We start from the raw sequence: 16,884 nt of genomic DNA, 5'->3' as shown, positions 1-16,884 counted from the left end.
CAGCCCGTAGACCAGCTCTTGATCCACTGTAGTTCCACAAGTGTTCACATGATTATTATGAATCTGCCAAGTGGAAGCTGGAACGAGGATTAAATGATACAGTTACTTGAAAAGCTCTTGGAGCATGATTTATCATGTTGTTAGGTCCCCCAAATTGACAGCTATTACAAGAATTGTTAAGGTTTTCTTCTCCCCCTGTAAAATGAATCCTAACATTGGGAGTGCTTATATAAATATAAATCATGTTTAAAACATTTGAATTGAGTCTTTGATATAAAACTTTAGAAATAGATATGCGGTCATTTTCTTAATGGCATGTTGAAGCTGAATTGAATAAAAATATTGTTGGTCAAGTCTAAATACACCAAAAAATTGAATTTTATCTCATTTTCTCTTTCTCTTTGTAGTGATTTAAAGGGAGTGATAGTCACTCTGAGTGATGATGGTCACTTGCAGTGTTCATACCTGGGGACAGACCCTTCTTTTTTCCAAGCTCCAAAAGTTGAATCTAGAGAACTACACTATGAAGAACTTGATATAGAATTGAAAGAACTTCAGAAAATCATCAAAGATGTTAATAAATCGCAAGGTATCTCATTTGCAATTCTGTATTATGTGATTTTAGTATTCACTATAAAATTTATATGTGGATAATGTTTTGAATATATTAGTTAAATTTCTCCTCCAGGCTTAATTAAAATCATATTTGTAAAAACAGTATTGCTGTTTAGCATACGAGGTCTTTGTACTTAGTTTGTATTTTATAGCTTGTGAAAAAAATATCCTATTTAAGGTAATGTTTTTGTTAGTGTGTTTCAGGGACACTACTATCTAATTTTTTTCTTTCAGCTCTTAAGAAAGGAACAAAGTATTTATTTGGGTAGTGGTTTCAGGACATGAGAAGAGCATTATACTCTAGGGTGGTCACTTAGTAACTTCTAATATCCCTGAAAACATTTTAGTTGCTTCTTTTAAAAGAAACCAAAGCAGTACATGAGTTACCACTTGGTTGCTAAAATGGTGGTCATTTGTAGCTTTGCGATATAATTTAGCTCTGCAGGTAATTAGCCATCTAAATGGTGTGTAGCCTGCAGTATGCTGATTTCTAATGAGTCAGAGGCTGATATTTTCAGTTTCTGGGTTTTGAACGACTCATTACTATCTTACTTTGAGATTCACAAGGGTATAATTTTATTGTAAATTAAAAGGAGAAATAAAATACCAATCTTGCAGTTTAATTGGACATGTGAAAAACATTATTTTCAGTTTTCTTCTCACAGTCAGGTAAAAGTATTTTTTTAATGAGAAAAAAACATGAACTATTTTCACATAAGAAATGTTAAAACAAGTAGTTACAATAAAAGCGCAGGGCATTAAAAGCCAATCAAAACACCAGAGCCAATCTTAATCCTGATCCAATCACTTTACTAGATTTAACTATTTTCGAGTCTCCATTACCAAGACAGATTTAGAGGAATTTAGATAATATATTTTAAAAATATGATTAAAGTCAAATTATTATGCCTTGGCTTCACAATGTCCTTTTAGAAGTTTTGAAAGTAAACCAGTGAAACTTAGGTCTCTTAAGTACCTCTAATTACAGAAAACCTGTTTGTTGTCTACAGCCCCCTGTCAAATGGAGAATGGTTAACATTGGATGTGTCACATTGCAATATACAATCCCCCCCCCCCCCCCATTTTTGATACTGGTGTTTTGGGGATTAATGAAATTATAAGTCTCTTTTTGTCATTTAAAAATATAATTGGAGAAGAGTGGCATATATATGAAATGTGAAATTTCCAGAGTTCGTTAAATAAATTTAATGTGGCTTTTCACATTAGATTTTGTGTCTTGAGATTTTGCCCTTCCCATAAACTATGTGCTAATGATATTTTGATTAACACTCAATTGTGTAAAAGAGTTCTCAGAAAAATCCTTTACAGCTAAAAGTTTTTTTCTGTGACCATAGTGATACCCTTGAGTGAGAAGGGTTGGGCTACTTTTAAAGTTGTCATTACCTTGATCCTTCTGTGTACTTGAAATAACTGCTAATTAAGCTAGGGATGTGCCCACAGACTTGGTGTAAAGTTCATTATTTACATAACCTCAAATTTTACTTAATATTTAAAGTTCCCTGCCCCTTCTTTGCCATCATTTAGTCGTACCAAAAAAACAAAACAAAACAAAATAAAAAAACCAACAGTAACAACAACAAAAAAACCCAAAGAGAAACTTGTAAGAAAGAGGACTTTTAAAATATACTATTTCCAGATATTGAAAACATTTAGTATTGTGTAACCTTATATAACTGTGGTATATTTGTTTATTAAAATACCTGTAATTAGGGGCACCTGGGTGGCTCAGTCGGTTAAGGGTCCAACTTCGGTTCAGGTCATGATCTCTCAGTTCATGGGTTCGAGCTCCGCGTCAGACTCTCTGTTGACAGCTCAGAGCCTGAAGTCTGCTTCAGATTCTGTGTCTCCTCTCTCTGTTCCTCCCCTGCTCGTGCTCTGTCTCTGTCTCTCTCTCTTTCAAAAATAAAGGTTAAAAAATTTTTTAAAAAAAACCTGTAATTATATAAAAGCACCAAATCATTTCATTGCAGAAGATTATGAGAAGTTAAAACTCTGAACTTTTTGATGACCTCATTATTCGTTTAAATGCCACTTATTTTAGTATAGTGACTTTAACTTGCAAAAATAAGTTCACAGTCTTGTGGATTATTTTCAGTACTTAGAGCTTTTTTATTTCTTCAAAGCAAGAGTTTCAGCAAAATTTAAAGCCAATTTAAAGAGTACATTTTGTTGTACACATGGTGTATATTATCTACTGTAATAAAAGTGTTTTTGAAGCTGATTTTATGTGTGTAACTTATATGAGGAATGTATGTTGTAAGCATGAAATTATAGTAATAATTTCTGTATGGCTCATGGGTTTTGAAGCTTTTCATACTCATTAGTGTGAATCCTGCCTAACATTTCTTTTACCAGTAGTCAACAACATCTGTCGGTAGGCACTTTCAAAGACAGAAGTTTCTTATGATTTAGCCAGTTGATCATGTTCTCTGCTGCGGTGGATGTGAAGGAATGGGTATGCTATTGAGATAGCCTCCTACACAGTTGTGTATTCAGGAAGGGAAAGAGAACAGTAAGAACGGGGCATATAGTTTGTGTGTGTTTTTTAATTTTTTAATGTTTATTAGAGAGAGAGAGAGCTCAAGTGGAGGAGGGGCAGAGAGAGAGGGAGACAGAGAATCCGAAGCTGGCTCCAGGCCCTGAGCTGTCAGCACAGAGCCAGACACAGAGCTTGAACTCAAGAACTGTGAGATCATGACATGATCCGAAGTTAGATGCTTAACCGACTGAGCCACCCAGGCGCCCCAAGAAAGGGGCATATAAATGAAAGTCTGTACCCCATTGGAAATAAGTCTAGGATAACTAAATTGTCTTTACCATTGAGCACTAGAAGTATTTGTGCTTGGTGACCTTGTTGGGAGATGTATTGTTTAGGGCTATGTCTGGCTGCACGTAATACCATACTCAAATAAGGTGGCTTAAACAAGGCAGAGGTTTATTTCTTTCCCATGGAAAAGAAGTCCAGTGATGGGCAAACCAGGGTTGGTTTGGCAATTCCACTGTCATCAGGGACTCCAGTTCCTTCTATCCCAGGGTCATCTATTGGTCCAGGAAGGCTTCTGGAACTCCTGTCCTCACATCTGCAGCTGAGTCAGCCCCCTTAAGGATCTTTCCTGGAAGCCACACCCTGAGCAGCTTCTACTCACATCTTACTGGCCACTCCAAGCTGCAAAAGAGGCTGGGAAATATAGTGTTTCAGCTGAGCACTTTGTTGCTTAGAATAAAATTGGGCTTCCTTTAGTAAAGAACTAAAGAGTGGCTATTGGGTAGGTGGTGAACAGTCTTTTGTACTCTCTGCATAAGGTATGGAAATTCCTACATCGAATATTGCAATACTGGTGGGAATGCCTGATGGCAGTCGTAGGCAGTTCTTCTCTTTGTGAGACAGCTGATTCCTGTGGCATCATCCAAGAACTTTCCATGTTTTTAGTCAGTCATCCTTGGTGAGTGAAGGACGTTTCCTCTCAGGGTCACAGGGTAATTTCGGCAGTTCCAGGTATTATGTGCAAATATGATTTCCAGGGAAAAGAGATATTTCTCCCAGGTCTCCCATTTTATTATGGGGAAATAGCTTTCCTAGAAGCCTGTGCCAGCATCCCCCATTTCTAACTTCCCTCACCTCATGTCTGCCAGGATTAAGCCCCACACTTATGCCTAAAACAACAAATGGTCAGGGGAATGAAATCACCATGATTGGATCTGACCAATCCAATGACTTTGAGGTGAAAGTGAATGTCTCAGCAGAATTAGGGCTATGCCACAAAGGAGGAGGAGTGGAAAGTGCATGTTAGGTGGGAGCCAGTAGTTGGTTTTATACACACACACACACACACACACTGTTTTTAAAAAACAGACTATATTGTGTGTGTGTGTATGTACGTACACATATATATTACATATATGTTACACACATATACATGTGCGTACATATTGTTTCCTGTTTATTTAGGATCTCTGTCACTTGTTCATCATATCTCATTGTGCACTGTAAACGTTTTTTTAAATTGTGAAATTTTAAGTTGTGAAAAAACCATGAATATGGTGAAAATAATTCTAATCATACTAAAAGGGTAAACCCCCAGATCCTGGTTCCACTAGATTATTTAAAGGTAACCTTTATCAAGAGTGTTTGTGTATTCTTTAAAAAATTTTTCCTGTTTATTTAATCGTTTTTACATGAATATGTGCATGTTAGATCCATTGTACTACATTACAATGTAATGTAATTGCTTTTTGTAATTAATAGGCACATCTTAGAGTTCTTTTCTTATCAGTGTATAAAGTTGGATAGCACTTTTACTTATAGCTTTGGGCTTTGGATCATTGCACATTGTTGATAGTCCGCCATTTCCCTATTAATAGAAATATAGAGATACAGGTTGTTTTTGTTTTTTTAAAGAATTTATTTTTAAATGATTTTTAAATTTTTTTTTTTTTTGAGAGAGAGAGACAGAGCATGAGTTGGGGAGGCACAGAGAGAGAGAGGGAGACACAGAATCCTAAACAGTTTCCGGGCTCTAAGCTGTCAGCACAGAGCCCAATGTGGGGCTTGAACTCACAAACTGTGAGATGATGACCCAAGCTGAAGTTGGACGCTTAACCAACTGAGCCACCCAGGTGCCCCTGTTTTGTTTCTATTAGCTACTAGCAGCCGAGAACCTCCTTGAGAATGTCTGTGAGTATTAGATAAATGCTAAGGAGTAGAATTGTTAGGTTACAGGATATATATGTTTTACATTTTGATGGTTCTGACCAACTTACCTTCGAAAAGATTGTACTAGTTTGGCTTCTACCAGCAGTGTTAAGGAGAGGGCATTGACATTCCCAACACTGGGTCACTGGGTCACATCTTAGCTAATAACTTTGAGAAAGATAATTTCTCTTTAAAATATTATAGCCGGGGAAGAATTATCATTAGGTTTCTAATTCTGTAATGTATTAGTTTTCAACTGTGACTATGTTTGTGGGATTGCTTTTTGATAATATGATATAGAGAAACCTTTTTTTTAAACTATATACAACAGGTTTACTTTATGATTAAATATTATTTTTCTTTTTAAATTACAGGTATCTGGCCCATGACTGAGAGAGAAGATGACTTGAAAGTTTCTGCCATGGTTTCTCCTAAATTTGATTCAGTGTCTGTAGGTTTATTTGCAGACTTTAAAAGGGTTTATGGTAGTGTTGGACTCTGCTGATTTGGGATCAATGTGTATTGATTCAAATTTCTGGTCCCAGATAGAAACTTTAAGGAGGATAACAACTTTTAGTCTTTATTATTTTCTGGAACAAACATTTCCAATCTCTTAGTGAGGAGTTCCTTAGGCAGGATTTTAGTCTAAAAAAGGGGGAGGAAGGGGCAGAAATAGAAGAGCTTTTCTTACTCTACTTAAAAAAAAATTTTTTTTTAGTGTTTATCTATTTTTGAAGGAGAGAGACAGAGACAGAGTGCAAGCTGGGAAGGGGCAGAGAGAGAGGGAGACACAGAATTCAAAACAGTTCAGCTGTGCTGAGCTGTCAGCACAGACCCTGACACAGGGCTTGAAGTGACAAACTGTGAGATCATGACCTGAGCTGAAGTTGGACATTTAACCAACTGAGCCACCCAGGCGCCCCATTTAATCAACTTTTTTAAAAAACTTTTTCAGTACCAGAATATTGAGATAATCGCAATCCAGGTGAATAATACTGACCACACAAGAGATAATGTCTATGAAAGGCCTAGCTCAGGGTTTGCTAATTTACAGTCTGTAATACATTATAGTGGTTATGTTGGTGGGGGGGGGGGAGAGGGGTCTTTGTGTGTTAGTTTAACAGTAAACAGTTGGACCAGGAATTATTTTTCCTTATTTCTATCTGTGTGACCCAAGGCAAGTTATTTAATTTTCTTAGTCTCAATTTTTCTCAGCTGTAAAATGGGAATAATAATAGAATCTACTTTGTTGAATTGTTATGATAATTAACCCCCACAGCAGCAGCAGCAGCAGCAGCAGCAGCAGCATCATCAAATTACATTTTAGTTCTAGCATTATCATTATCATCACTACCACCACCCCACCATGCGTTCCACTAGTCTTGTCCACTGCCATATCCTTAGTGTCTGTCACATAATGAGTGCTCAGTGTATTTTGCTATATAAATGAATGGAGATGAGAAACCAGAAGCATGAAGGAGGGCCTGTCCTTTGTTGTATTGCCCCATCTTCTTGTTTAGTTTTCTGTAAGTACTCGTTAGATTATAATTGATTAGGTCTCACTGCCTGCAGTTTGGGCAAATCTGTTAAGTTTATCTTTGTCTAAACCAGAAGTTGATGAATTTTGGCAAGTGATCAAACTCACTGGTTTTTACTGTATTAGGAGTTCATGTCCTATAATTTTACCTAGGAAATGACTTCGATATTTAGATATCAGAGCATAATATAGTAAGTACTTGTCCTAAATTTTCAAAGATTAATCTTAGTATAAAGAGCCAATCCAAGCAGTGACAAAAATCACGTTAACATTGCCATAATATAGTAAGTTGGGTATACTTAAAAAAAAAAAAAGTACTATATATGAAAGAAACATTCACCCAGCTGAGTCACATAGTAGAGGCACTGTTTTAAACATTGGCTATTCAGCACACACCATTTCTCACTCTACCTGAAGGGTGTAGTCTAAGTGGAACATTTTTGCTTAGTTAGCTGACGAATGTACACACATTTTCTTGCCTTGGAAATGATTCCTATTTTCCTTTGGGCAACTTACATAATTTTTTCTAGGTTCCCTTAAAACAGGCTCTTTGGTAGGAGGAATTCCCTTTCCTTTCTTTAGCAACTTTTGATCTTTGTAGGAAAAGGCCTTAGGTAATAGCACTATATTGTAATGTATATTTCCCTATTGGTAACTTAGAGTGCTGTTTCCTCTTAACTAGGTGTCTCTTTCCAGTTTCTTTTTCTGTGTCTTACTGTTTTTTTTTTTCTTAAGAGATTCCTGAGAGTATCATGTTCATCCCATTGGAAAACACTAGCCCAACGATTTATGTGGCTATGGTGCCATGGTGTCTTTGTGTAGCTATTTCTCTTTGGGTATAATTTTTTGTTCCCAAAGGACTGCTGTCCTTGAAGTATCTGGGTGTTTAGACATGGATTGAAAAGAGCAAGAAACAGGAGAATGTTGGTTTCTCTTCTAGATCTGTGCACAGCTAAAAGTAAAACATTTCCTGCATTTTAGGTTATACTAGAGCACAAAGCTTGGCTAAATATTTTATTTTGTCATTATTTCAAAGCACACATCTAAAAAGTAATATAATTTATAATACAATGAGGTCTTTTATAGAGGAGACAAGCATTGCTATTCTAGCTTCTGGATTGAGAAGATGGATCAGAGTTCATATATGGTTTTCTGTCGAATCATACATAGAATATGAGTCTCCCAACTCTTTTTATAATAAGAGCAGTAGCGAGCCTGATGTGGGGTTCAAACTCATGGACTCATGAAGTCATGAACCATAAGATCATGACCTGAGCTGAAGTCAGATGCTCAATCAACTGATCCACTGAGTCACCCTGAATCTCTCAACTGTTAATTATGCTGGTACCCATTACACTGAAGCAATCCCTGTTGCCTAGTAGTGGATTAGTTTTTCTTAGTAAAACAATTTCAAATAAGTTAACTAAAAACACAATGGATCTATTCATTGGTTGGGTTAGTGATTTTATGATCTTAATTGTTCCCCACAAGTGGGTATTATTAGAAAATGTTACCCCTTGTTCTTATTCTGTTATCGAGTGAGCATTTTTTCCTTTCAATCTAGAACTCTAATATATAAATTATAACTTATAAGGAAATGTTTGCTTCATTATATTATGTTCTGAATCATTTAAAAGGTAGGATCAAGTAACCCAGGCTGATGCTCAAAGAGTGACCTAGTTTATGGTATGAGCTCATAAACAAATAGATTTATTTTCTAGGTGTAAGGCCGCTGAAGCTTTATATCATTAGTTATATGTCTTAGATACATATTATTAGTATTTTTTAATTTTTTTAATGTTTATTTTTGAGAGAGAGAGTATGATCAGGGGAAGAGCAGAGAGAGAGGGAGACACAGAATCCATAGCAGGCTCCAGGCTCCCCACTGTCAGCACAGAGCCTGATGCAGGGCTCAAACCCATGAACCGTGAGATTATGACCTGAGCCAAAGTTGGACGCTTATAGGACTGAGCCACCCAGGTGCCCCACGTATTAATCAGAATAAAACATACCTTTGGCAAGTTGAAAATACAAGGACCGGGGCACCTGGGTGGCTCAGTCGGTTAAGTGTCCGACTTCAGCTCAGGTCATGATCTCACGGCTTGTGAGTTCGAGCCCCGCGTCGGGCTCTGTGCTGACAGCTCAGAGCCTGGAGCCTGTTTCAGATTCTGTGTCTCCCTCTCTCTCTCTGACCCTCCCCTGTTCATGCTCTGTCTCTCTCTGTCTCAAAAGTAAATAAACATTAAAAAAAAATTAAAAAGAAAATACAAGGACCTAAAAAGAATGGCATAATGCTTATCTGTGAAATACAAGGAACCCTTCTGCATAATATAAAGAATGAATTAATAGAATTAGTTTCAACATTTAAGTAAATTTGGCGAGAGAGTGGTTTGACAAAAATACTATTGACAAAATATGTGACCTTCTCTTTCCTTTTTTGGAAAAGGTTTTTATCAGTTCATTACTTTGCAGTTGAAGGCATTCAAAAAGCCACATTGACCCTTTTAGTCTGCCATTAGAGTGATAAATCCTTTATTGTTCCCTATTTTGATGGTGGGAAGTATATATTGCACCCATTGTGTTTTACTCATTGACGGACGTGTTAATTTGAATCCATTCTTTCCTCTCTTTTTTTCTCAATTCTGTGTTTACAGCAAGCTGCTGATGTTGAAGTGGGAACTGACCTTGTCCCTTCAGTCACAGTGAAGGTATTGTGCCATGATTCTAGGCTATAATGTGCAAACAATGTTACACATTTCATTACATCTGTCAATGTTGTCACTCTATAAGTAGCTTTTGGAAATGTAAAACAAGCACTTGAAATTTGTACATTTCCCTTAGCTTTGGGTAGCAAAGATAACCTTTATTGTTTCCGACGAATATAAAACTGACAATTGTATTCATAGTAGTGTTATGTAATATTAATAATTCTTATGACTTATGCTTACTATTACATTTAAATGATGCAGGGCCTTTTTTCTAGAAACCAAATTAACATTTTGAATATGTTAAAGGACTTGTGTCATGTGCCTACCATTTATGATAGACCAACCAGTTGATTGCATCATTATATATATTTTGGGGGATTACATGAATGCTAATATCTTTCTTGTATGTGTAATTATGTGTGTGTTTGAGAAGAATTTCCAGTCATCTACCTGGCATAGCATTAGCTTTAAATGGATGTATTTATAGCAAGAAAATATTAAATGAAGAAGCCACAAAGTAGGGTAGTGACAAATTGATAGTACTAAAAAAATAGAATATGAAGGATGTGGTTTTGGTTAAAATTTTTAGTCCTGTCGTTGTAGAATTTTAGAACTAGAACTCAAATGTAGAACCCTCTTAAGGCATTTAGATTAAAGTGTGGTAATCAGTCAGCACATTATTAAGCTGAAAATATTTATCACTGCCCAGACGTTGGAGCCAGGAAAAGTTGTGGATCTTGGCGATTTGCTTAGTCAAAACTTGGACGGGGCTTTATATTTTCTTAGATTATGGGTTGCTGTCCTTGGAGGAGCTTGACAGGGCACCAGGCTTTACCAATTGTGTTCGCTTACACTGGACCCAGCGGGTGGCCCAAGTGTGGGGATCTTTGGTAGAAGTTGAAGGGAGCCCAATCTTGTAACAGTTTCCTAAGCTAATTTTTTTGGATTCTTGCCACTGGAAACAAGGGTGGTCTTTCCCCAGTTCTCCCTCCCCCGTATCCAATCAAAGCCTCTATCTCATTAATACTTTTGAGTCTGGAAAAGTATTAGTGGCAAGAAATCAAACACTTAAGAAAAAAAAAAAAAAAGCCCTGCAGAGTTCCAGGAATGATCTATAGACTTTTGTGTAGAGAAACTTCTTTTATATCTATCTACTGATACTGTTCATACACACACATAATAATTTAGGAACACACTATAAATCGCAAAAAGAAATTTTGTACTTAAATCAGATGACGTTGCTCATGCTAATTCCACCCCCTCCCCCGCCCCGCCGCCCAACTACTAGTTATTGCTATAAGTAAATACACCTTTCTCTCCCATGCAGTTCTTAGGCTTTAATGTGTAATAATAGCCATCTTAAAATGATGGTATGACACCACTGGAAAATTCTCCTTCGTTAGTGGAAGTTAAACTGTATTTGAGAATGACTAAGTCTCCACTCTTTTCCTTATTGCCATTATAAGAGTATGAGAAAGAACATAACACATGAGGATTGCATAAAATCAGCTGGGCTTATACAGCAGACACAATGACTTCCTGATTCTGTCTGACAGTTTCTATACAAATTTTGCTATAAATCTCTCCTTATAGCCTTTTATAACAACAGCAGCCAAGATATATAACCATGCAAGTTTCCATCATAATAAATCCTGTTAATTGAGAAAATTTTTCCATCCGTTCCAAGTGAATGAAGATGTGGCTACCTTGAGTATGTGTGCATGATGCGTGACCGTCTATTCCAGGCAACTAAGGCAGAGTGGTTGCTTATACCTGGCCTTTGGAGTCATATTTATATATCTAGGATAAATATTTGGTATTGTATTTCCTAAGGATGATATTTCATTTTGTTAGAATCAGAAAACAACATGGAAAATTCTTGTATTAATGTTTTATATTTTCTCCTTAATATTCTGTAATTATTTTTCTCTTAAAATATGAGGTTTATGATCTAGCCAAGCCTTTAACTCTTTTTTTTTTTTTTTTTTTTTTTTTTTTGGCTCAAACACAGGTCTTCTTTGTTCCTCTAGGTTTTTTTTTTTTTTTTTTTTTTTGTTACACATCTCCTTGATTCACATTTGAAAGTGCCTAGCCCATTGTTGGGATTTAATAAATCTGTGCATTAGAGATATCATGATCTTGCTAACAATGTAAAATTGTGTGATCATTGTCTAAGTCCACATTGTTATGCCAGGTAGAGTCAGAATGTCTGTTTTCTTACAAGTGGCTTATTACTACTTTAAGGATTTTTTATTTTCACTTTTAAAACTAAGCTCTTATGATACATTCCTGGTGATGGTTTTCAACTCTCTTGCACATATTGGCTTGTTGATCTTGGGCATGTTATTTCTGAACCTCATTTTTTAATTTTATTACTTTAATTTTCTAAAAGTTTATTTTAGAGAGAGAGAGTGTAGGGGAGAGGAGCAGCAGAAATGAGAGAGAGAGAATCTTAAGCAGGCTCCATGCTTAGCTCAGAGCCTGATGTGGAGCTCAATCCCATGACCCTGGGATCATGACCTGAGCTGAAATCAAGCATGGGGTGCCCAATCGACTGAGCCACCCAGGTGCCCCTCAGAACCTCTGTTTCAAAAATTTGTTTTTAACATTTATTTATTATTGAGAAACAGAGCGAGACAGAGCATGAGCGTGGGAGGGGCAGAGAGAGGGGGAGACACAGAATCAGAAGCAGGTTCCAGGCTCTGAGATGTTACCACAGAGCCCGACGCTGGGCTCTAACTCACAAACCGCGAGATCATGACCTGAGCTGAAATTGGACGCTTAACCGACTGAGCCAACCAGGCGCCCCTGAACCTCTGTTTTTAAACTGTAAAATGGGACTACTTTGTTATTTGCAGTTATTTTGAGGCTTAACCACGGTTGAGTAAGAGCATGTGCTCTGGATTCTGGCAGACAGAAGATAAATTCTTAATCAGAGTGGCCTTGGGCAAATTATTTAGTCTCTCTGAGACAAAGTTTTCTCTATTTCAGAATGTTGTGAAAATTAAATGAGATAATGCACATAAATAATTTATTAGCATGGTTCCATGAATATAGAGAGCTGCTACTGGTTATCATTAATATTATTAATTTTATTTTAAAATATATGTATAGACTTGCATGGTATTATTATTAATAGTAAAATAGTTGTATCCTACTTATGTAGTAGACTTAGCTATTTGGAGGAATGTTGTCTGTGGTGCTTGTGTAGTTTCTTCTTCCCATAATTACCATCAAGATTTTACTATGTTATGTTGTTTATAATGCTCAGACATCATGAAGGAAGCTTTGCTTTGTGGTATGCAGATTCCCTTCATTCATTCCCAGAGCTCGTAAAGTAAAAATTGAGGATTCATGGTTCATTTGCTATTGAACAAATGGCAAATTGTATTTATTTGCATCAAGAGTTATCCTTTAAAAATTTCACTTTGGAAGTCAACATTTTTGTGTTTAACTTATTTTTTAAGTTGTACATAATACCCACATCATTTAAAGTGAATACAAGATGGTTATTGAATCTAATTGTATGTATATAATATTTATGGCCCAGTTAGATATTCCTGTATATTGTTTCTTTCTCTATAGTATGTGTGTGTATGTATACATTATATATGTATATATATGCAAAATATATATTAAGGAATAAGTGATACATGCCTTTTACTTAAGAGAAATTTGAAAACTACTTTTTTTCTTTTAATTTTTATTTATTTTTGAGAGAGAGAGACAGAGCATTAGCAGTAAAGGGGCAAAGAAAGGGAGACACAGAAGCCGAAGCAGGCTCCAGGCTCTGAGCTCTCAACACAGAGCCTGATGTGGAGCTTGAACGCACAAATTGTGAGATCATGACCTGAGCTGAAGTCAGACGCCCAACCGACTGAGCTACCCAGGTGCCCCTGAAAACTGCTTTTCTTAAAAATAAATATATCCTTGCTTTATATGAATTAATCATGAAATGTATCTGTCTCATATATTAGAGTTCAATAACTAGACTGAAAACTCCTCCACAGCAAAAGCTCTATAGAAGTATGATTCTTAATTCTGGTAGTACATGGTTATCATCTGGGTAGCGAAAAACAAAATACCAATACCCAGGTCTACCTCCCCCCCCCCCCCCCCCCGCCTAGACATCTTGACTCAGTTGGTATACGAGCCCTGCCTGGGCAGTTGACTATGATAAGTCTGCTTTGTAAACTATGTGGATGAATTCATCTAAATGAGACTGTTCAAAGACTGGGACTTTAAGGAGACAAAATCCAAAGAGAGAATATGCCCAGTGGGAGTCAGATCTTTAAGCTTTTTCTTTGATAGCCTCAAAAAGATGCCCCTTAGTGCTGTGGCCCAGTAAAAATCCGTGGGCCTGATGTTTTCTGCTGATGCTTCTCCTCCGGGGCAGTGAGAGAAGCCCTGGCCTTCTGTACCCATGCCCGTCCTGTTTCCCAGTCACACTGTTACCCCAGAGTTCTTAGCTTTTGGTTCTAATTTCAGTGGGAGGGTTTTCTTAGCATCACCATATAAGAGCACCAGTTTAGAATTGCAGCCAGCTGAGATGTGCAAGCAGTCAATATTGCCATTCTTTGATATTTTCTAGAATTAGTTATGTCATGTATTTTTGTGTTAAGCCATGGAATAAAGTGTGGTGCTTTGATATGTATCTAGACTAGTAAATATCCACTTAGCAAGGAAATCATTAGACAATAATTAATTTATGTAAAAGGTGGTTTACTGATACTAGATAAATCAGTTGCCACATCTATATATGAAAAGAAGAATGAACACCAAATATTTCATGATGTAATTATTTACCAACCACAGGGCAGATTTTTCCTTTGATTTTGCTAGAACATTTTTAATAGCTTTATTGAGATATAATTCACATAGCATACCATATACTCATTTAAATTCAGCGATTTTTACTGTATTTGCAGAGTTGTGGAACCATCACCACAATTTAATTTTAGAACATTTTCGTCCCTCCTGAAAGTAACCTCATACCCATTAGCTGTCACTTCCTGTTCCTTTTCCCTGTCCCATCCTCCAGCCCTCCTCTACTTCCATCCCTCAGCGACTTCTACTCTATTTTCTGTCTCTATTGATTTGCCTATCCTGGACATTTCATATAAATGGGATCCTACAATATGTGGTTCTTTGGGACTAGCCTCTACCCCTTAGCATAACGTTTTAAAGGTATATCCATATTGTAGTATGTGCCAGTACCTTATTTCTTTTGATTACTGAATGCTGTTTCATTGTAAGGTACCATAGTTTGTTTATTCATTCATCAGTTGATGGATATTTGGGTTGTTTCTATTTTGGTTGTTGTGAAGAATGCTGCTGTGAAACTTATGTACGAGTTTTTGGGTGGGCATATGTTTTCATTTCTCTTGGCATGGAATTGTGAGGTTGTATGGTAAATTTATGCTTAATTTTTTAAGACACTGTTGTTAAATTATTTTCTTGTGTGGCTATACCATTTTACATTCCCATCAGCCATATACGAAGCTTCTAGTTTCCTCATATTCTTGCTAACACTTATTTTTGTCTGTTATTTTGATTATAGCATTTTAGTAGATGTGTAGTAGTATCTCATTGTAGATTTAATTTGTATTTCGTTGTGATTAACAATATTGAGCAGTTTTTCATGTACTTGTTTGGCTATTTCTATTTCTTTGGAGAAAAGTCTGTTCAACTTCTTTGTCCAGTTTCTAGTGAGTGGAATCCACCACTTCTCTACTTACCAGTAACTACTACTTACGTTGTGTTTTAAAAGACTACTCATTTTTTTCAGATGTTTCCTAATTATTTGCTAGTGATTTTTTACATATTTGTGCTATCCTATCAATTTGGATAAAATTTAATTTTTTATTAATAACAATTTCTATTTCCTTAGGTCACATTGCAGAATCGACTGGCTTTGCAAAAAGCCAAATTATCAGTTTATGTGCAACCACCTTTAGTATTGACTTGTGATCAGTTCACCTTTGAATTTATGGGTAAGTGTTCTGTTTTGGCTTAAAATATATCGTGGTGTGATGTTTTCTATTAATTAAAATTTTTTGTTAGTATGTTTATTTGATGGCTATATTTTTTGTCTGAATAGTGAGACTGGTATCTTTCTAAAAAGATTTCAGTGATTGTGTTGTTTTGCTTCTGTTTTCCCTCCAAACATCAAGCGTGAATGATACTTTTTAAAAAATAGCAACATTCAATGAATGGTTGTTGAGCTGAAGTAATTACAGATTTTCAAGTGCTTTCCTCAACTAGATGGGCCTGTAATTGTACTTAAATGCTGTAATTTGGAAGGCTTTCTTTATTGGTGTTTGTCTAGTCAGCTGTTTATTGAATCAGTAATGTTTGAAGAAAGGACATTGGCTTCAGAGTCTGGCCTGAATTTGAATCATGGCTCTTACATGTACCCGATGTGTAACCTTTGGCAAACTACTTGAGTAATTACTCCGAGCCTCAGTTTCTTTTAATCTGCAGAAAGGGGATATTGATATCTGTCTTGCAGGGCATTTTTGAGGTTTAGTTAGAAAATGAATCTATGTAAGATATCTGTAATAATGCCTAAAATAGTAGACTGGTCATAAATGGCAACTCTTAGTAAGATTTCTTTGCACAGTATGTCTCAGGCCCTACGATTTATATCCAAGTTGTCATTAGTCCTATTAAAAAGATTTATGATTTATCTTTCTAATCTTTTTCTTTCTTCATTTACTGCTGCTGATCCTATATTGTATTCATGAAATCAAGAACATATTTCTCTCTTTTGCTTTTGTATAACCAACCCTTACTTGAATGCCTGGCATATAGGGGGAACTTAATAAATATTAACCAAATCGCTGAATGAATGGATGAATGGTTGATATAATCTTATAGGTGATATCCAATCATTGGATTCTAACTTTATTTTCTAATTTTTTTCAGAATACTTCCAATTTGTCTTTCTAAAACATATTCTGAACAATTTAGTTTTTCAATTAAAAACGTCTTAAGTCTGTCTAACACAGGTTGGAGGTCAAATACATGGATATAGAAGGCTATGCACAATCTGCAAAGTCGCTACAGTTATAGTTACATCCATACGGAGTCCCCCCTTCCATTTCTCCCTGTAGTTTGTATTCTAGCCATGATAAAGTATACTATTCCCCATTCCCAAATTCTCTTACCTTTTTGTATACCTTTTTCTCTGATCATGCTGCCTATTCATCTGAATAAAGAGAAGCAAAACTTCGTTGTTTTGGACTCAGTTACCAGTATATATTAGCTATATGACCTTGGACAAGGTTTTTAATCTCTCTATAGCCAGG

At 36.2% G+C, this 16,884-nt stretch overlaps 1 protein-coding gene across 6 annotated transcripts in view; it reads left to right on the top strand.

Annotated features, from left to right (window-relative positions):
- BBS9 (Bardet-Biedl syndrome 9) overlaps nt 1–16,884 on the top strand; it is a 439,643-nt gene that overhangs the window by 176,377 nt on the left and 246,382 nt on the right. For all 6 annotated transcript variants that reach the window (XM_015065037.3, XM_015065036.3, XM_053218247.1 and 3 more), the window contains 4 exons: nt 408–589; nt 5,704–5,780; nt 9,521–9,574; nt 15,465–15,567. In XM_015065037.3, coding sequence (XP_014920523.1) covers nt 408–589; nt 5,704–5,780; nt 9,521–9,574; nt 15,465–15,567 — 416 coding nt within the window. The remainder of the gene's footprint in view (nt 1–407; nt 590–5,703; nt 5,781–9,520; nt 9,575–15,464; nt 15,568–16,884) is intronic.

The sequence above is a fragment of the Acinonyx jubatus genome, chromosome A2, assembly GCF_027475565.1.
Source record: "Acinonyx jubatus isolate Ajub_Pintada_27869175 chromosome A2, VMU_Ajub_asm_v1.0, whole genome shotgun sequence".
Classification (NCBI taxonomy): Eukaryota; Metazoa; Chordata; class Mammalia; order Carnivora; family Felidae; genus Acinonyx; species Acinonyx jubatus.
This window is presented reverse-complemented; position numbering and strand designations above follow the sequence as displayed.